The sequence below is a fragment of the Blennius ocellaris genome, assembly GCF_963422515.1.
Source record: "Blennius ocellaris genome assembly, chromosome: 18".
Lineage (NCBI taxonomy): Eukaryota > Metazoa > Chordata > Actinopteri > Blenniiformes > Blenniidae > Blennius > Blennius ocellaris.
In genome coordinates, this window is record NC_137667.1 from 9,176,971 (window position 1) to 9,199,158 (window position 22,188).

The 22,188-nt window shown below is 39.2% G+C and overlaps 1 protein-coding gene across 2 annotated transcripts in view; it reads right to left on the minus strand.

Moving 5' to 3' along the window:
- Positions 1-22,188, minus strand: part of otofa (otoferlin a) — a gene marked incomplete at both ends in the record, with an annotated part of 77,667 nt that overhangs the window by 19,921 nt on the left and 35,558 nt on the right. For both annotated transcript variants that reach the window (XM_080513689.1, XM_080513688.1), the window contains 17 exons: positions 689-841; positions 1,040-1,156; positions 2,111-2,201; positions 2,671-2,771; positions 2,933-3,053; positions 3,854-4,040; positions 4,161-4,269; positions 4,750-4,973; positions 5,715-5,901; positions 6,931-7,117; positions 7,382-7,541; positions 7,724-7,808; positions 8,154-8,216; positions 10,550-10,681; positions 11,799-11,853; positions 12,789-12,918; positions 13,110-13,183. In XM_080513689.1, the coding sequence (XP_080369815.1) occupies positions 689-841; positions 1,040-1,156; positions 2,111-2,201; positions 2,671-2,771; positions 2,933-3,053; positions 3,854-4,040; positions 4,161-4,269; positions 4,750-4,973; positions 5,715-5,901; positions 6,931-7,117; positions 7,382-7,541; positions 7,724-7,808; positions 8,154-8,216; positions 10,550-10,681; positions 11,799-11,853; positions 12,789-12,918; positions 13,110-13,183 (2,176 nt within the window). The remainder of the gene's footprint in view (positions 1-688; positions 842-1,039; positions 1,157-2,110; positions 2,202-2,670; positions 2,772-2,932; positions 3,054-3,853; positions 4,041-4,160; positions 4,270-4,749; positions 4,974-5,714; positions 5,902-6,930; positions 7,118-7,381; positions 7,542-7,723; positions 7,809-8,153; positions 8,217-10,549; positions 10,682-11,798; positions 11,854-12,788; positions 12,919-13,109; positions 13,184-22,188) is intronic.

Genomic DNA, 22,188 nt, shown 5'->3' on the forward strand with positions numbered 1-22,188 from the left:
CAAAAAAACAAAACACTGATGACTTTACTAAAGTTGAAGAATCACAGATTATGTTTGATAGTTTGCTACTGTCCATCTATTTAACTGAACAATTATATTATTTATAGAACCAATACTGAAGATAAAAACATTTATAATACCGCTCACATAAACATTTCAATTAGAAATAAACTATTTAAACTGTTACTGAAGATCAACAATTATAAATAGGAAGGGAATCAATTCATCTAAAACAATTGACTTAACTACAATAACTGTCCAGAAAAAAGATTCGCCTGGAGAAAAGTGGCTCTAAAATAGGTGAAATAAATCAGCTGCGCAGGAGGAGTTATCTGGGTAATTTTAGGCTGATTGAGATTAATGAAGCTGAGGGTGAAAAAAAAAAAGTCAGGCAAATCAAAAAAAACAAAACAAAACTGTATAACTCAGCTCAACATAACAAGATGGAGAGCATAAAAACTGAGTGGAAAAATACAGTCAGGGGAGTGGTTTCAACCACTCTGTGTGTCTCAGAGTGGTTTATAGACCTGACAGCAGCGTAACGAGCTGTCTGTATGGAGACGCTGAGAAGCTGCTGTCTATTTCTGTGTATTTCCCTCCCATGCAAAGAGTAAGAGGTCTTGCAATGTGGTCGTCAGACCAACACGGTACTGGCAGTTTTTTTTGAGTAAAATCTGAGTGAGAATACCTTCAGGAAGACAGCTTTGACTTTTCCGCAGTCTTTGCCAGTTTCCTCGTCGACAATGGAGTAGAGAATGTCTTTGGAAGGAACGCGGGCGTAAGCAACGCGCTTGTTGTTGCTCATCATCCAGACAAACACGTCCGGAATGCTGTGCTGAGGCTGAACAAAACAAATACATGGCGGCACACTGCTTATCTCGAGGACTTTTCCAGTGATGACCAACACGTTATAGTTTTCACATCCATCGATGAGTTTTCTATTGTGTTTTTATATCGGGGGGGGGGCTGGAGCTGATATCAGATGACTGTTGGCCTGAGCTGGATTGCAGCTATACAAGCTGGAAAGATATCTTCATACCTCATCTGCAAGGAATCGCAGCCTCTGCAAGAAGATCTGCACCAGCTTCAGTTTGTCTCGAACTGTGTTTTTCTTGACCTGAGTGCGGATCTGTTTGGCCTGTTGGCCCATGCTGTCCTACAGGGGGCGAGACAATGATAAGTGGTGATGATGAGCACCGTAGCAATAATATCTTACATACAAACACGTTGCATATAAATGTGCGCCCATTCATTTAAAAACATTTAAAGACATTTCTTTCTAAATTGCACAGACGGTACAGAAACGACAAACCCTTTAAACAATGATCAATTTCTGTTTTCAGCGTAGATATGTCCGTGGCATCTCCTACTGGTATTATATTCCACACTTACTACTTTAATCTTTTCACTCTGTTCGCGCTAACATGATTTTCCCAAGCCCGCGACAAAATTCAAAAAATACCAGGAAGCAGATAAATGAGTTATGAGGCCATAGGCATTATGTTGACCCAGATTCTCCACAATACTGTAAATGTTATAAAATCTAAATATATCCAGTCGATCTAGTCACAGAAGGGTTAAACAATTTTTAATCTTCTTAACTTAAAATTTTAAATTGACCTTCATATTCTGTGCTCTAAAATTTCAATTATGGATGGGTTTTTTTTCTCTTCCATATGAGAGAGGTATACACAGATAAGACGTAGAATAAAAAAAGTTTCACACTGCAACCTGGTTTCTATTCAGCACCTTGCCTGTGTTTTGTGTTTTGTTTTGTCTTCATTGTTCCTCCAGAACAGATTGCCTTCCTGTTGCACTCCCCCAAATTAAAAGTTGAATTGCAGTAATACATAACCATTAAATTGGGGATAATATAATTACGATATTATTGCAAATGCATGAAAATAGACTGTGAATAATTATTAAGAGGTAGTGAGAATTCTATTTCAGGATTTAATTTACTTGCTTGGCCTTTATAGCCAATCCATGTTATGTACTTTTGGTGCTGAGAATAGCAGCTGAATATCGAGCAAGTCTATCACTGCACTGTCTCCCTACTTATTCCCAATACCCCGTCTTTCCTTTTGGCTTTGAGAAAAGTGGATCTCACCATCTCTCTCATGCAGGACTTGAGACGTTCTCGATCGAGTTTGGTTCTGCCTGCCTGGTTTACATCCTTGTTAGCCAACGCCACAAACCGACTGCAAAGAAAATAACACACAACTGATGCACTAACAAATGGTGCATTCACCCTCTGACGTTACGACTCAGTTAAAATGATTTAAAATGCAACATTGACCACTTTTTCTTGCCGTCTTCCAGAAATGTTTTAGAATTCAATTCAAATCAATTGATTTGTTGATCTCAAGCGTGAGATCACATGCATTAATATAAAGGTACTGGAGGAAAAAAAACTGTTTAAGGCTACTCAAATCCAGAATAAACAACACTCAGTAATGACTGTTTTAGAAATGCCTCAGAGGATGCAGGCAGTCATTAGTGTGAGCTTTCGGTTAAATGCATTCAATGCAAAGACTGCTCTTAAGCACTCCACTGCTTAACACTCTTGGCTTCAAGGGGAAACTCTTTGCATCACTATAATCTGCACCGTCATACAACTGAGTGTGATACAAGACAAAGAGAAATGATGGTCATTAAAATAGAGCTCACCTGCAGCCAATGCTGAGCTCCTCAAGCACTCCCCTGAGTCTGCGCTCCGGGAAGGCTTTCTCAGTCTTAATAATCTCCTGAACATCATTCACACCCTCTTCCTGTGGAGACACAAGATGTAATGAGGCTTAGGACAAAAATAGTAACCAGTAACAGGTAGAGATCAAAAAAACTAAAGCTGAACGGATGTAAATCGTATCACCGTTGCCTCTGTGTGAATGTCAAAACCACATCATCAACCAAGAGACGGAACAATACTGACCAGTTTGTCTGCAATCTTATCCATCATATTGGAGTTGTACAGTCGTCTCCTCTGGTCCTGCCACCAGCTCTTGATGTAGACACACGGCTTCTTTTCAAAGTAAGGAAGATGGAAGTAGTTCCTGTACAGTTCAACAACACACACCATCAGACTTCAATGCTGACACAGAGAAATGGACTTCATTTCTAAAGATAATTTTCTCTCAATGGGCTTTGCACGATTTGTAACGATCGCCCATTTACACACACACACACACACACACACACACACACACACACACACACACACACACACACACACACACACACACACACACACACACACACACACACACAAACACACACACACACACACACACACACACACACACACACACACACACACACACACACCGAGTGCTCACACAACATTGGGAGCAACTTGGGGTTCAGTGTCCTGCTCAAGGACACTTTGACAAATAGACACAAGACACTATTGATCCCACCCAGATACTCGGGACTGGAAGCCAATCCACTCCACTAACTGCAGCCGCTGCAGATAGAATCTTAACATTCTTTCAAAAAGTGATGAGGCCCTTAAGGTTTCTACAAACTCCAGCAGAACAACAAAGTTTGTTCTCTGTCCCTGGGCTGCCGGAGCGAGAAAACGACACCATTATTTACTCTCAGCCCTGTTGGGGAGTTTTCTCAGTTTTTTTGTCTCAGCGCATCATCAACATCTTTATTGACATGGTGTCGAACAACTATTGTGTGACTGGTCAGAAGTGTGTGTGATGTGAAAAAGCAAAGAAGGGGACGTCCACTCATGAATTACACATTCCCTGTGATCTTGCAAAGGAAATAACCACCTTAAGCTTCAACCTATTTCTAATTCAAGACGAACTGCAGAGCCTGACTGGTCCTGTGACCTTTGCCCCCTGACCTGTCGGTGATGACGGGCTTCATCAGAGGCGTCGAGGAGACGGAGACGAGGTCTGCGTCTTCATCCGCCTCGTCCTCGCTCGAGTTTTGGATCAGCTCGCTTTCCTCTTCTTCACTCTCTCCATCTTTCTTCTTCTTCTTTCCCCCTGAAGGTTTGCTCACGCCATCTATCTGGTTGCCGTAGTTACCTGTCGCACGAACATTGCAGGTGGTTACGAAGCGCTTACGTGGATGGACACTGTAGCGTCTCATTTCTCCCGTTTGCTTCCACACCGAACCAGGATGTTATATATTCATGTTTCTTTTACCGATTGTGATTTCGAAAGTAATCGGCTTGTCGCCAGTCTTTCTGTCGATCATGGTCGCCTCCAGAAACGACCCGAAGAGGAAGAACTCCTCCATTTTTCCTGTGGCGCTCTGGTGGAGAGAAACAACAATCATAGTATTGGAACAGAAGTTACTCGATTTTAATATATTTTTTCAAACCTAAAGAAAACTGCAATTTATCTGTTTGTTATTTCATGGGAGCTCAGTAAGCATATGGGCTGAGTTTTTAGAGTTGTGTTATTCTTTAAAGAACTATTTTGCCCGTCCTTTGAAAATGAACAGGATTGAAGATCCCAGCAGAGATTTTTATATGATTTCCTCCACAGCAACTAACTGGATATCAACAATTTCCCTAAAGAGCAGATTAGTACTTACTGTCAACACATTGATGGATTGTGGCATCGAAGTGTTTACAGGATGTTAGGAGAGATTTAACAGCTTGGTTGTCATGAAAGTAAGCGTTATGTTATGCTTTGCCGGATAGTTTTGTTGCAAACACTGACTACTTTAAATAAAACGACCATTTTTAACCTTGATTTCAACAAACTACTTCCCCAGAACTTTTCTCACCTCTGAGATGTTGGACACACCCTCCACCTGGACCTCAGTGGAGCTGATGATCTCGGGTGAAGTGGTGTCCAGGATCTCCACAGCAATGGACACCAGGAGACGAGCCCTGAAGGACACGCCTTCCCCAAGCCCGTCGTTCAGGTCCTGGTGCTCGTCCATTAGAGTGTACTGGCGGGTGGAGCCATACATGTTCACCCAGGCTGGACCCAGAGTGGGCAAAAACCCTGGAAATTATGAAGGTAAAAGTCATGTCTGATTTGTATTTTTATTGTTGTTGTTTTTTATTTGATGGATTTTGAAAGAATTTCACTCAACTGTGTGAACAAAAACACACAGGAAGGCTTTAGAAACAGACAAAATGACCTTGAGTGTTGTTGCTCGTATTTGATTTGGCAGAAGTCACTCTGTATTTCACCCTCAAAGGTAACGTTTTACTTTCTGTCTGATGTACTTTGATTTCCTGAAATGTTACTTAGAAAACCACATGTCTTGTTTATCAATGTTCATTTGAATTATCGAGCCTAATAAAATACCAGTATAACCTGAAAGGTATCTTTTCTGTTTCCTGTGATTTTCTTTAATATAAAAACCAAATAATAGACACAAATATCACAGCCTTTTTGAGTTTTATAAGTTCAGTGCCATTTATAACAGTCACAATAATACAGTTTGATAATTTCTCATTATGTAGCTCATTCGAAATCACTCCTCAATGGATCATATACTTCGGTTTAATATATATGCTAATATATCTATATTGATTGCAAGTCGATTTGACTGCCAGTCACTAAATTCCAGCAGACATTAACAGGAGGGGTCAGGCGCCTCGTGCAGCTCGATGGACAATCATACACAGTGAATTTAGAATGGAACAACAGTCTGATAAGGCAAAAATAATGACAGTACTTGACAGATAATCAAAGGAGATTGGACAAAATTCCAGTACTTTATGTAGTTTCATTCACCTCTATCGCCGTCATTCGATATCTTGCGGAGGTCTATGAAATGGGTTCCAATGGCAACATCATTGACTTTATCGGAGTCTCTGATTTGAACTTTCAACCTTTTGCAGAGAGGAGGGAACAGCTCTGTAAAGATGAGCTGCTCATTCCAGATTGGTTCATAACTGCTTTTCTGGACTGAAGTCTTTCCCTGGAATCACATAAAAGGACAAGCTCTGAATTCACAGAAGTGGGAAATACAAATATCTGTCAGTCAATTATGAGATCATATGACCTGCCTGATATAGGAGCTGGAAATCCTTCTTACATAAGATTGGCTTTTTTTACGGGTTCTATGTGAGCTGCATAATATAGCATTAAATATTGACATGAAAATATAACAAAATATTGTGTACAAGATATTACTGTATAAATCTGTTACACACATTAAAATGCTATCATTTATCACAGGAAATTATAACATCCATGAAAATAAGTTGAATAATAAATACACAATGCAGACATTCATTTGATTTAAAATACATGCATTATCTTTCCATAGCTACATAAAAATATGTGATGACACATTTAAAGTTGAAACACAACAAGGAGGTCAAATTAGGTCTGTTTTCCAATTTAAACGTCCTCCATATTATTGGACATTTAACCATCAGAAACTGTTGGGCTGGTGTTAAAGTTTATTCATGGAATACGTGGATCTGTGAGAACGATTTGACATTATATTAAAAACATGTTAGAAGTTATTTCAACCAAAGCAACCGTCACAGAAATATGGCTGCCAAACATCCCTGAAAAATTTAAAACAGGAAAGAAGCAGCAGCCAAAATAAATCATGGCTGCTGCGCCTCTATAAATATATATACGCATGGCTTTTATGAGCTCATATGAGCCTTGCATCGATATTCACAGTCGTGTGGTTTATTAAACTCACACTGTATTCCAGGGGGATAGCTCCTTGGGGAGTGATAATTCAAGATCCAAGATTCAAGGATTCTATTTTTCATACCATTGCACGTTTTTAAATGTCCTGGTACGAAATTCTGTTCCTGAGGCTCGGTCAATGCCAAAAACATAAATAGTAAAGAATGAAGTAGAATGGAAGAGAACTATAAAATAAATACAATAAAAACAATATATGCAGTGTTTACATTTTTAAACAGATAGCAAATAAATAAATGAATAAATAAATAAACATGAGTGTGACAGGTCAGTGAGTTACCTTCAGCCCAGCAAACTGCACTTGAACGTAGGGGTCCACCAGATCTCTGTTTTCTCCAATGAAAGCCTTTTTCACGTTAGCCATGATGCTGGTGTTCATTTTGGGGAGTCCCTCGGCGCGGTAGATCTTCACATAAAACCTGGCCCACTGCCTCTCTGCTGGGATGCCCTCTGGGAGCAGAAGATTTCTGCAGCGTGCACGACACAGGGAAAGAAAAATGCGCAAAATGAATATAAGAAAAAAAAACATGCCACATTATAGAAAAACCTTTTTTTTTTTACACGGAATAAATTATTCAAATCTTCACCAATCATAGTGGAATACAAGTTTTCTATCGACAAAACAAACAGAAAGAATATGATAATAAATACCGATAAACATAAAAATACAAAGTGATAGACTGAACAGTTCCCTAAATAGATTTACTGGTTAATGGGAGTTTCTTTTTTACCCCTCTATGTCGTCTTCATCAGTTTCATTGGCCTTATGTGGAGTCTTGATGTTGTCGCCCTTCCCAACCACAGCAATGTCGCACTTTATGTACCCTTTGCACCCCGCGGTGATGTCATCGGGGTCGGACAGGATGGCCCACTTGTGGTAGAACTGGTGTTCTGGTGGAGATTACACTCAGTTACTTCAGCCAAAAACGACAATAACTACAGGGATAAGTTAAACCTGACTTTCATTCTCAGATACACGGGTCAAGTTTGGGTGACATTGATCTGATTAATCTATCAACAACTCTGGAGAAGTTTTCATGTTGTCAGGATGAGAGCTCCAGCTCGCACTTTACCGGGCTGAGAGTAAACGGTCCCAACATCCATCTTGAACGTTCCCACCAACGTCCCACTCCGCAGGAGATTCTTGGAATGGATAACCTAAACATAAACGAATCAGTAAAAGGATATCATGAAGTTCAAACTTGAACATCGAAATATAGAAAAAACCTCAAAAGTAAATGGCTCGGAGGTTTCCACATTTCTCATAGAGGATTTACAACAGATACACAATTAGAGAGATTAAAGAAAGGGTGTGTGTGTGTGTGTGTGTGTGTGTGTGTGTGTGTGTGTGTGTGTGTGTGTGTGTGTGTGTGTGTGTGTGTGTGTGTGTATATATATATATATAATTATTATTATTATTATTTTTTTTTTTTTAAGGCAGAAAAGATGAGGGCGGCATCTTATTCTACTGCAGTGTGAAGGATTTGTCATATGGAGACTTACTGAGAGTTTGATGATCTTGTCAAACATGACGTCAGGAGGAATGTGAAAATCAAACACAAAATACTGCAGAGAGAAGGAAAAAAAATCTAGTTAAAAAACCCATTTGCTCTTGCCTCCTTTATTCTTGAGAGTGTTCACAGCACATCCAGCTTTCAGCTCTGCTCTGTGAGAGAAGTGTGAAAAAAACATTTGGTTCTGACAGGGCAAAGTAGATAAGACAAAAATTAAACCAAATAAACTGAGCAGAACTATGACTTTGCTTTTCTGATTCTGAGGTCACTTTAGCTGGAGATATAGACTATTCCAATTAACCCAAACACATTTTATTTGATGACAAATTTAAGAATTTATTTCATGTGAATTATAATAAATGCAATAAATACTTTTGAAGTATACTTTTTTAATGAAATTATTGACCGCAACACTGTCTATTTTCTAGTTTCTTAACAGATTAATGCCCTTTCTGAAGATCTGGGTTCGAATGGTCAAAGTACTGGAACTATTGGAACATATGGGCACTTTGTTTTGTACTTCATAATAATAATAAAAACAATACTGAAGTCAGTAGTCAGCACTGAAACGCAAAATACACACTTCTCCAGAACAATGGTGAACAATGGTGTTTAAAAATCCTATTCAACACAAAAGTATAATCAATTCAAACATAACAATACTGAAGAAAAGTTGAGTGAACTGATCAGGAGATGTTATTGTTAATTATCCGTTTCTGTAACGTCCGACTTAATGTGTAGTTGCATTACAATACAGAAAATACTGTGACACATGAGCTGAGATGTGAGAACTGCGTGGGTCAGTCTGATGACGGATTCCCTCATTAAACTCAGCTGAAGATACACCAATTAGTCGGAGCAAGAACACAAATAATGTGGTTGTTAGCAGGTTTCAACAAAACCAAATTCATTCTATTTTTAGGAAGACGCTGCAGCAATTTGATAAAGCTAAACTAATGTTTGTTTCACACTGCTCTGTCATAGTAGCTCCTGTCATAGTAGCTCCATTGGATGAAGGCTCATATTAATGTACAGTTAAATGATAAAATGTAATGAATACATAAATGTTTTAATAACCTATAGTGTATTCATTGCTACCAAGTCTATATTTCTTGTAATTTTACAGAAAGCATATCATTCAAAAATGATATGCTTTTTACAATATCTAATATCAATGAGCTCCAATAATGACGGGAGGATTATAGTATGCTGTTATGGCCTAGTACAGTGGCCTATGTGAGAGAAATGTAGAGCACAAGGAATTAAAATTGGTGGGAACAAGTTTGATACTCAAGATGAGACAATAAAACTTGAAGCACTACTATCTTGATCACACTGGTTTCTAGCTTGTCAGTCGGCAGTGGGTTTTTTTTTTCTTCCCCAGACAAACACAGCCAATCGATAACAAACAAACTCTCACTTACACTCCCTGCAGTGCAGACACAACACAGACACTGAGCTTGGTATTGCAGGGTCACCCCTCCTATCCTCCTGGGGATCCTCTGCTATTTACAAACAGCTGCCCACAACTCCTCAGTTATAAATGGTATTTAGTTTCTAAGACAATAAGCAAATCAATACATTTGACCATAAAAAGAACGTTTGGCCCTTTCTGCAATTTGCCTTGTGCATGTGTGAGTTACAGTGGAAAGATATTGATTATGGCTACACAATGAGAAGGAGCTTGTGGGTTCTTGTTTCACAACAAGGATCTGAAAGAAGCTGGAGAATCTTCTTATTATAAAAGTTATCAGGACGGACAAGCATAGCCTTAAAAAGGCTTTACTTCATGGAAGTAAAGCCTTTTTAAAGGGTTATCTAATCAGCACCAGAAATATCTACTGAGATGAACTAATAGTGTTTTATCGGGTACATGTGCTAATAGCTGATTTAGCTCATTAGCCATTATGCACTTTTAACTACTTGAGCTTTTATTTTTTTTTAGCAGTTTTACCTTAAAGTGTCTTGTTTGTCTGTTTGAGCTGCAAGATAAAGAACTCTTTGAAAGATTGACATTTGGGTTTTGTTTTGTTTTTTTCACATCATTGGAGACATGGGGCTCCGACCACATTCAATTCAAGCATTTCAATATTTTCCTGCATGTGAAGGCATAATTTACCCCGAGACACTGTGATCCTGCCCAGTCTGAGCTGTGATACAGCTCATCACAATAATGACATCAACAAGTCCAGTTTACTTGATTGGTAAACATGATATCTGATCGGTTTTTTTAGACTCGTCATCTCGTTCTGTGTCGTTACTTCCATTGAACCTTTTTCGTAATACCACTGTGAGATCAGGCAGATTTCAAACGAATAAATCCTAATCATATTTATAACATCTCCACATTCGCAGAGTGAGTTTTAAAGGCTTGAAAGGACTAACCTCATTATAGTATGGGCAGTTGGTGGACTCCTTCATAGATGTGTACTTCTTGTCGTCTCCGATCTCCACGCACACGACGGGATCCATGTTGAGACCTATGAGCTGTCGGGCCTCGATCACAGTGATGCTGATCTGGTAAGAAACGTCATCACATCATGTATCGCTCTGAATTGTACAGCAAGCTGGCGTTCCCGCAACAGGGAGTCAACAAGCAGATAAACTATCATGGTAAATCATTCAGCCGCACAGTAATTACCCTGAGAACATTAAAAAGTCCAAAATAGTCTTTTTCATTTTAAATGCCTTTGAGCGGTGAGAGCTTGTGCCAGATAATATAGCCTGTAAGTTTTCCTCTGACATCTCCCGGCGCTCACGTAATGTTGCATCTAATGAAGAAAACTAAATCCGAACTGAGAGTTCGTACATCAAAACACTACCCCTTTATTTCTAATTAATCTCTAGATGATGAAGAGGAAAGACGGAGTGGAGGTTGTCGAGTCTACAGCTTATGTACCAAGGATTATTGTGAGCATGATTCTAATCTAAAAACGCCTTGACAAGAGACTATGAGCAACGCTGTAGGACACTTACACTGTCTTGTGTTATTGCATTGTTATCACAGTATATAAATTCAGGCGTGGCAGCCACAGGAGGCAAACAGCCACTACTGTTGGTAAACAACGACGCACATTTGCAGAAGCATCAGTATAACACATGTTAAGGGACCGTCATCCCTCCATAAAACCCCCCAAAATGACATTTAGTACAATTGCATGAGAAAAATAATAAATGAGAGGATTTTTATGAATGGGCACAGTTGTTTAGCCTTTGGGTAGTTATAGTGGCATTTATTGTTCTACATAGCCTGGAATATTGCACATAACCTCAAAGAATTGCACTATATACCTATATAGATATGGAACCACACACATAAACACGCACGCACACACACACACGTTTAAGGCATAATCTGCCTTCACCGACAGGAAGCTGTGAACTTCTGGTGCCACGACTCAAAGTTAGACAAAGCCAAGCAGATGATGGATGGTAGTTTGTGTGAAAATAACAGTGAGCTACAAGAAGAGGAAATGTCCAGTAGATGCCTCATTGGTTGCTCGATCGTACGCAAATGTCGCTGCCAAATCTTCCAATGGTTCAAGAATCTCTGCCATCATTCATGACAGTGTGAGAGACGCATTCAGCTCTCATGAAGAGAAATAACCAAGGTGTACAAAGAACGGATACAAACCTGATAATCGACGGGTCGTCCAGAGCTTGGTTCCATTTTGATATCTGGCTTTGACCTGAAGATATGCAAAGTGATACATATATTGTGTTTTTTACTTTAAAATACAAAGTATATCAATACAGATTATATACAACTTTTTTTTTCCTTTTTGTGTGCATTGACATTTTTAGCATATACTATATGGTGCAAAAATCATTAAATGTCTTAATCTGGGGCAGCTTTGTCTGACCATACCAGCTTCAAACTGCATAATGTACCACACCTGATTTCGGCACTTTCTAAAAACCCAGGATCAATACCAGCAGTCTGAGGAGCTCTGCAAGACTCTGGCTCAGAGATAGTGACTCTCACAACTCCTTCTTCTTCTTCTTCTTCTTTTTTTTTTTTTTTTACAAACACTTTCATAACCATCTGCAATATTACACAACACAGACAATCTACTTTTATGACTACTGACTTGTTCGGAATTTTTCATTTCTGACTGTGTGTGTGCGCACCTTTGTAAGTAAAAACTATTGTGAAGGACCGAGCTATAAATTGTACTCACTTCCACTCAATATACATTTAATATATAACTGTAACTGTGAATGTTTTAAATAGCATCATATCACTTGGCTTTCAGACGTTAATGCTCTTGCTTCCAATAAGTCAGGTTCTTGTATTTCTGTAGCGCCATGTTTGGAGTGGTGATTCTATTTGTGATCTTCCCACAGGCCACCAGGAGCCAGAGCCAGGTTCAGATCTGCCTGCAGCGTGGTATTAACCAGAGCCAAGGCCTCCACACTGCAGCTCTGGAATATGATGATCTTGGCTCTGCTTAGAGTTTTGATACATCTGCCAACCTGCCTCATTTAATATAAGAACAAAACAGTTGTAAAGCTTGTACTATGTAGACTCCTCTTCAATTTTCAAGTTCTCATTGACTAATCGTCGGCCATGTGTTTGCCAGGTCTTCGTCATCGTGTGTGTGTGTGTGTCAGTGTTTCTGACCTCTTGTTGGAGACATTAGTGGTGACAGCTGTGACAGAGGCCAGAGAAATTGTGTCTGGGTCCAATGTTCCCGCCAGGCGAATTGCTTTCCTGTCCAGGTCCTCCATGTCCAGGACAGCCGGCTCATCCGCTGCAATCCAACAAATCAGCAAACAAGATTCACACTGGATTCACACTGCTTTATATTCAAATTGCACGAGTTTTCGGCTTATATCTCGATGAATAATTCAGTAAATTCGGACAGGGAATTTATTCTCTACACAATTTTAGTTTAATCATCATCTCTGGATCAAGTGGGAACTGGCCTGTTGGTTATTTTACCTCCTTTCTTGTGGTCGTCTCTGCTGCTCTTGATCTTTCCGAGCTTCATGGCTGAGAAAACTCCCTTCCCTGCTCTAGAGGAGGAGCAAAACAATGAAAGTGAGTAGAGATAAGAAGAAAGTGATATCAGCACCGCAGAATGTCTAATTCCTTGCTGATCGACTCTTATATCTGCCAACTTCACATTAGTTTAATTAACTTCATACTCCATCACTTCAACTTGTTCGGCATCTCCAGTGGCTTCAGAAGTGGTTTAAGCAAAAATCCACAGAAATCCCACTCAAGGAGTACTCAAAATACACTTTTCCACCATGGTGTTGTCCATGCATCAAGGACATCTTTGCAATATGTCTGGACATTTAATTCCAGAAGATTGAACCCCCTTACCCCCACATCCCTGCCGCCCAATTCTCCAGACCCTCAATCACAAGACAAGAGTATCTGATGTCGCCACATTGAATTTTATCTGGATCACATATCACCACAACAACAAAGAGTTTGTGATGTCATCAGCACAACGACAAATGAGGGCCCTTAATAATTAAAAAAGACTGCGGCCGCGCAATTTGCTGCGGATATGGATACATGTCAGGAAATTAATGAATAGGAGGGTTTTCTTTTTGTTTGCTTGAGCCTTCAGAGTTCAGCGTCTGCTTTGATCTTTTCCCTCATTATTCTGATGCAACGCTCAACTTTATTTTCACAGAGAACCAGACAAGTCAAAAGCTATAACAAGAGTTCATCTTGAGCTGATTGCCAACAACACTTTTAAAATAAATGTTTGGACCGACATCGATTGAGGCTATGAAGTGCAGAGGAAGGTCTTAAGTTTGAGGGGGAAAAAAAGCTTTACATTGCATTAAAATCAAATCAAAGCTGTCCACACTGAGAAACCAAGATGAGAAAATATACCATATTTGTAAGTCTGTATCTGTAATTACATGTCTGATTGATGTATTTGATTGACAACTATGAAAGAACGGCACCGGATTCAAAACCTGTTGCTGTTTTTTTTATCTATTCTAACATATTAATCTTATCATTCATCATTATTTCACTTTATAGCAAAACAATACAAAATATGGAATAATAACTTCATTTCATTACATAGTACATTAATACTTTAACTCATCTCAAGATACAAACATTGCTGACTCGTCAATTGTTTCAGTTCACTTTTTTTTTTTTTAAATCATTCTGGAACAATATTGTTCAAGGCTAAAGAATGGCCAAAAAAAGAATTAAAAAAAGAAACCATTCAAATGGAGGCGTGGCTTTTATCAATCTACAATTTGAATGCTCCAGTAAAATCTCTTCAGCTGACACTTAAAGCTGCCAGGAAACAAATCCTCACACACCCACAAATGAAACGAAAGTGTTTCCCCCATACATACCACATGAACGACTGCACAGAGATGTCAGATCGTCATAAGTCCACCCAATGCTTCTTTTCTAATTTAAACTATATTTCCACATGCGTCATCTGTCAGGTGCAGGTAACACAGACCCGGCAGGCACATAACAGTTGGACAGGTGAGTGGATGATGTGGAGCGGAGAGGAGGGGGGAGCGAGAGATAGAGAGAGAGAGAGAGAGAGAGAGAGAGAGAGAGAGAGAGAGAGAGAGAGAGAGAGGTGGAGGGACATGGTTGAAGACATTAAAAAAGGAGGAGGTAGAGGAGACATATGAAGAGGCTGGGCACTATGCCAGTTTGAGTACGTGCACAGTGGACAGCCTCCAGAAGTTTAAACTGAAACTGAACTAAACCTCATGTAAACAGTAAAGCCTTAAATAGTCTTTGATCAGAATTTTCTTCCCCCAGAACAAATCCGTATCAGCTTTATCTATCCCATTATTACCTCTTCATTGACACTCTGATGTTACTTTGTTGTCACTTTATCATTACCAGATGCTCTGTAAATATCCCACCAGTACTGCATATTGACACTGTTATTGCCCCATAAGTCACAGTGATCTAGTTCCATGTCATTCTCTCTTTGATGAGCCAAAAAGGATTCTGTTGTTCGAGTGACCCAGCTGTTATGTCATGGTGATGTTCTGACTCCTCAATTGTCTTTGCTATTAAGGTGCTTCACACACCAAAATAATTTTGAAGATCGTCAGTGTGGTGTCCCTCAGGGCAGTGCTCTTGAGCTTTACGATGTTCTATTTTTGTAAATGATGTGTCACGTTAACAATTGCAGTTTAGTAATGTGGACAGATGACACATCTGTTTATGCTTCTGCTATGTGTGCTGAGCAACCTGAAAAGACAAAAAGGCTCAAATCCAGATGTCCAGATGGATCATGGCAAACCAGCTGAAACAGAATGTTCCAGAAACTAAACGTAAGGTCATTGGTTGAGATCAGAGGCTGATACTTTCATTAGATGGTGTGAATATTGAGCAAGTTACTAAAGCCAAATTGTTGGGTATCACCAGAGATCAAACGCTAATATGGTCCAGGTGTCAATGATATAGTACATACAATTTGTATTTCTTACATCAAACAGTGAGCATATTTTTTAACTGATATAATCAAACATTTTGTCCAGTCATTAGTCTTGTCCCACCTTGATAACTCCCCAGCAGTTTGGTCTAATATGTCAAACAACATATAGTCCAAATTCATCTTTTGTGAGCAGGACCGGTAAAATAATGGCAAAATAACTTTTGAATTCACACTCTAAACTTTTCTTTGTTGAAGAAGAGACTGTATGTTTTGAAAAAGTTGATATTTCTCAGATCAGAGCACCCAGTGCCAAGCATGACTGCAATCTCAACGTAAAGTCCGTTGCTACTTTCTACTTGTTACCCTGTAGTTGTATCTACCCGTTATGTTGTATATATTTAGTATTTACTGCATTGCCTGCTGACGCTGCTCAATTGTGGCCTGTTTGCATCTCTACCTTATGGTGACCCTGCTCTTACCCCGTGGTGACGCCATATTGGCTCTGTCATTACCCCTCTGTTACCTCACACTGACTCTTTTGTTACCCCATTGTAAGTGTGTGGAAGGGGTGAATACAGGGAAACACCTACAGGCTGTCAGCACCCTATTGTGCACTGCTTGTGACTTTAACTTGATCCGAATGTGACTTTTCGCAACTTTTGATGTTACCTGGTTGTTATCTGTTAGTTACTCCCAATGCAACCTTGCTGACACATTGTCCCGTGTTTCATAATTTTAGACTTTAATCACAACTTCAGACTATTTCACTCTTGCAAAACAAAGATGTGAGAGACATTGCTATATTTTATTCATATTGTTCAAATACATATAGCAACGCCCCATTACCTCAAAGATCAAGGGTTTGAGCTTAATCTGGTCTGATCAGTGTGATTTTGAGTGTTAATAAAATCATTTTTTATGTTGTTACAGCAAAACTAATCAAGTATATCTTACCTATACCATTGTTGTACAATTGGTAATAAATGGTATTAATTAAATCTTTGAAATCTGTGTAGCTGAAGCTAAAGATTTCGAACTCTGAGGCTCCTGGTAGAACATTTTAATTAACAATAATTATATTACTGTGGGGAAACTTCTATATGTTTCTCTTGTGGACCACAGTTTTCTTGATCGATTGCTTTATTGTTTACTCCATAGTGCGAGTATTTTCTTTTACTACTGTTTCTTTGTTTTTCGCGTGAGGGAAATGATAAATAATTAACGTAGATAGCTCTATGCATTTATTCACTTATCTCATTTCGATATATAAGACTCCACTTGTGCTTTGCTGTACTTTATTAATATTCACAGTTTTATCACTACTATAGCAGGCAAGGGCAGTTACTTTGAATTATACTGTGATTTTAATGAGTTTCCCTTGTTTGCATGATATCTATTCTCACGAGTTCCTGCCACATTCAAAACCTCAAGATTGAAATAAATGAATAAAAGTAGAGCTAAAAAAGATAACCCAGTAGGAATTAATATTTTCAATATTTCATGGACATAAACTATACATTCCACTCTGGAGGTTTGGCTGAATGGAACTCTCTCTCTCTCTCTCTCTCTCTCGCTCTCCCTCTCTCTCTCTCTCCCTCTCCCTCTCTCTCTCTCTCTCTCTGGGAGTATTGAAACTTGTATTGAAGTAGAATTCTGTCCTGAAAGGTTATTGAACTCTGCGGTTTCTCATCTCTCAATGCTTGATTTGTTTCTCCATCTCAATTTCTCCTTTGGTGCATTAAGTGCTCTTCATTTTAACTTCTATCCCTGAGGTGAAACCTTATTGGATACAACAGAATGTCGAGATTATTTCTCGTGTCTGTTGCATTAACACCTCTGCTCAACTGCTTTGTACTGCTGCTTCATTTGCCAATAATGGCGTTGATGGATTTGGAATTGATATTCTCTGCTTGTGATCTCACAAGTGTTTACTTCTAACTTTTCTCTCATTAGTGTCACATAGATAAAAGCTTCTGCAAGTTTAATGTGCTCATACAAAAAGCTCCTCTGAGTCGTCATGACCTACTTACGGAGAATCAACTGCACATTCTTTTCTTTTGTAAAGCTCACGGGTTAGTATTTGGTGACATGCTGTGATTTACTAAGTAAACCTCTGTGAAGTGAATTCTCATCCTCAGTGATTCACAGTGCAGGTAGAAAGCATGGAAAGAAATATGTGCAGAGAAAACTGAAGTGGAATGGAAGGGTATGAGATTGTACTTTATGCAACAATGATTTTTCTGTCAATGCATGTTGCTTTTTAAAATTTTAGTAGTCACTCCAAATAGCACTGTTGCATTTTTTACTGTGTTATTGCATCAACCGGGCTGGAAGAAAATGTCTGGACAAAACAGTCTGAAATAGACTGCAACGCAGAGTTTTGGGGGCAAAATTCTATATAATATTTCAGGATTTCCTAATGTTCTGCATTTTTTTTGTCCTAATCTTTAAATAGCAAATCATCTTATTTAAATCCACATCAACAGACAAATCCAAACTAGGACAAAATGTGCAATTTACCCCAAGAGGCATGTCTTCATGTCATCATGGCTCCATCGTCAGAGCTTTGAACAAGAAATAACACAAACTCACACATTTCCACAACGGCGTCGTCACACAGGCTGAGAATAGGAGCCACTGCACACCACAGCGAAACAACACAGCAAAACACCACAGCAAAGCCGAGGAGCACAAAGCAGTTTCTCTGGAGAATACCAGCATACGAGAAGAAACAAGGGATATCAAAGTCTCAAAAGACACAGGATCAAGCTGACATCTGTGTCAGCAGAAGGAAACAAGCACGAAAACAGCTGAAGGGGTAAAATTAAATTAAAAAATCTGTCAATTTAAAATTTTTTTATCCAATCGTACAAATAAAATAAAAACCATTTGATGATGTATAATTGTACGGCGCTCATACTAAACCCTGAAACAGAAAGGTTCCCTGTGAAGCCATATCTGTAATCGGAGTGTGTCGGCAATGTTCTGATTCACTGATCTGAACATTTTTGCTGACAACAGCTTGTCTCACATTTGAAGGCTGATAACTTGAGGTTGTCAGCATAGTAATTGTGTATTATAAAGTGTCTGTCAGGAGACTGATGAACACTGGAACTCAGTTGGACCTTTATGAATAACAATACAATATGAAGATATAAACAAATTAAGTGACCAGGAGCCTATATATGTACTCTGAAATGAGAATAACATAGCCACGGCATCTCTTATGCTGTATAAAACCAACCACCGGCATCAACTGGCTAACATATTAACCAAATATGATGATTACAACCAAATAATCCATGTAACAATCAACACGACAGAAGCAGTCAAATGACAAAAGAAATGCTAATAAGATAATACAATTGCTTTGTCAGTCGTCAGTGGGATTACTATATTAATTCCCTAACAGGATAGGATGAGAAGATTATATTATAATAACATGTATTTTATACAATTAGGCTGGAGCAAAAAGGAATTTTTGGACACATTTTTTTTTTTTTAAAGTAGGCTTACTACAATACATAAATGCATATACGTATTGTGTATAAAGGCTCTAAAAGTTGAGTAACATACCCAGAAGCATGAGCTTGTAAGGAATGAAAACAAAAAAATGATCGGTTGATCGGCAAAATTTTACACCTGTTGAGTACTTTTAATAAATGAAGGATACATTTGATGCAACATAGTTGAAACTTAGAAAACTATCTCAAAGCATTGAAAGATATAAAAAGACTACAATCAACGCATAGCTGTGTTTTTTGCCCTCAACCAAATATCAACCAGTCTGGAGAGTTAAAATCCTTTATAATATCTTCCTCACAAACTACGTGAAGCCTGCCTCAGGGTTCGGGATAAGAAGCTGTCAAATGAGGATGAGTTACCAGAGCTGCCCCAAAGCAGCTCCTGCAAGGAAACGGACGTCAGATCAAGTCGGTGTCTGAAAGTCCAGACAGGCTTTAGAAAAGGTCCAATCAATCATCAAGAGTGAAAACACTTGTGTTGGTAGAAACTTTTACTAACTTGCACAATAACAAAAGAAAAAAAAGAAGAAAAAAATAACAGAACCCGTACTAAAGACTAAACATAATTTCTGTGTATTATATATCTGTTGTTGTGAACATGTCCGCGTTGATTCAGCGTTGCCCTCAACAGACCCTCCGAGACAAAGACGAGTGACACAAAAGACCAAATAACAGCTGCATCAAAGCCTCGTGTGATGACGCATCGTCACCGTGTGACACCAGAGCCGTCTTTGAAGATATGGCGATTTATGGAGATAAATCGATGAAGAAATGAATCTCCTCAGCGCAAAATCGCAATGAAAGTAATTTGGCCTCCTCAGAAAACCATTTGATTTGCAGTTGGGGGTTAAGTCTCTGACCCATCTGTAGTGAGATTTGAACCACTGGATCGGTGCTCCATCACCGCCTCTGGCACAAAATACATAATACTATGATTTTATCATGTAGTGTTTGTGAATGGTTGATGTATATCCTAAATTAAACATTGTGTCAGAATAGCATACGCTTCATCATACACTGAAAGAATGATCTTACACTCGTGCTGAACACCACATACGGATATCTCTTCTTTGATATCAATATTGGACATCCCAAGATGGAATGTGAAGTCATCAATCCATTCTCTTTAGTCAGCAAATCTGCTTCACAGACAGAAAGTGATTTATTTATTAAGAATAACAAAACCCCCTGCGATGCAGGCCTATTGTGGTGTCGCAGATAGAACAAAATGCGTTATCGGTGCCGCCATAAATCATCGTGCAGGCTGAGAAAGGAGGGAGGCGGCCGGCAGATCGGCAGTCGACTTCGAGTGCAATTTCACTCAGTTAGCGAGACGAAGTGAAGCCGATATGCCTTAATAAGCCACCTCCGGTCTGTCGCAATACCACTTTACGGCTATAATGAAATTCAATTCCCACTGAAAACTTTAATGAGCACAAACTCTCACATAGGAAGAAAATGTGGCCTTTGGGCTCCAAGAATAGTCGGTGGTGGGAGGAGTTCCTCTGTTTGTTCATCAACACATTCATGATTAAACTCAAGGTGTTCGCTGAGTCTCTCAAGCGTCACCGAAATAAAATGTGACAGTTTGATATTTCCAGTTTGCAGAAAGACTTCCGTTATTTGTTATCTGACATCATCATTATTACCACCTGGGAAGGACAAGCTTGTTTGTGCATTGCCAAAAAAAAAAACAAGACAGCTGAGGAGATCCATTTGCATCACATCAGTTTGAACGCAGAATTAAAACACAAAAGCCACACAGAAGGCTGCAGAAGCTACACCTCGAGGCCAAACTGCTCAATATATTCTCCCCCTCATCCTCCTCCTCCCCCTCCCCCCTGGAGCAATGAGAAAGTAATTCCAGGTTATCATCGGCTCCACATTCACGCTTCATTACCACAATAAGGGCGATTATAGTCGGGCTGCAAAGCATCAGAACACAAAACTCAATGAAATATCTTCGGAAAGCATCGTTTTGCTCACATCTCCACCAGAGGTTAATTCAGCAGGAGGTAATTCAGGATATAAAAGGTGTGGTTGATGAGAAGTGGCAGGGTTATTAAAATCTCTCGAGCCTGAGCCGGCATGGGGCAGATCAGAGCAGTGCTTGTTGGTAAAGCTTCATATCATTGGCATTTATTCCAGCCAGTCTTTTACTTTTTTATATAGCTTTTTTTATATTTAAACAAAGGCACATAAGCCCTCCTCATAATGTCTGACTGACAGCCAGTTGTTCCCACAGCAGAGGATGAATAAGCTTGTTCATCTGAGGCAAAGTGTGAATAAAATGTATGTGAAGCCTAATTAATATCCTTACAAACAATGTAGTGCAAAATAAAACGATTTTCATCTTTCTTTCCCTGAGCCATTGACAGAGTTTCCAACCAGCACTACTTTCTTTTTTTTTGACTGAATCCAAATATCTCTTATATAACACCCGTGGGAGGCCCTGTTACTTAGATAGGACAACTTTTCTCCTGTTTCTCAGAGTACACTATAAAACTTAGGCATTCAGTATAGATAAACAAAAACCAAAAAACTGAGCAGTGTAGCATTAAGCTGTTTTTCCACGCTCTCAATTTAGATGCAGCATCGCAAGGGATATACATTGCAGATAGTCTCTGCAGAAATCAACATCAGCCGCAGATTACCTGGCATATTATTCAGCAAAATCACAATAGGAGGAGGAGAATGCACCGAGGCGAAAAGCTGGATGCAGCATGAAGGATTTCACAGTTTTCATATCAAATCTCTGTGACCTCGTAAAGTCAAACAATTCACGTCAATGACAATGAACAGCAGCAAAATCTGTCAGGCAAAGTTCAAACTCTCAAAGTATCGATTGAAAACCAGAGAAAAATATCCCGCTGTGTTGTTTGGAAATTCAGTCCGCGCAAAGAAATTCATTTTCGATCCGTTTCGACACCGTCATAGACAAAACCAACACTGACTTTATGAAGCAGCATGACGTTAATGACGAAGCTCACAACTGTGGAGTTCTCATCAAGCAGGAGCTCAAACACTGTGACTGTATATTCCTGCAGTGACTCATAATGCACTTCTCCCATGAACTCAGAAACACACATCTTCTCAACACGGCTCC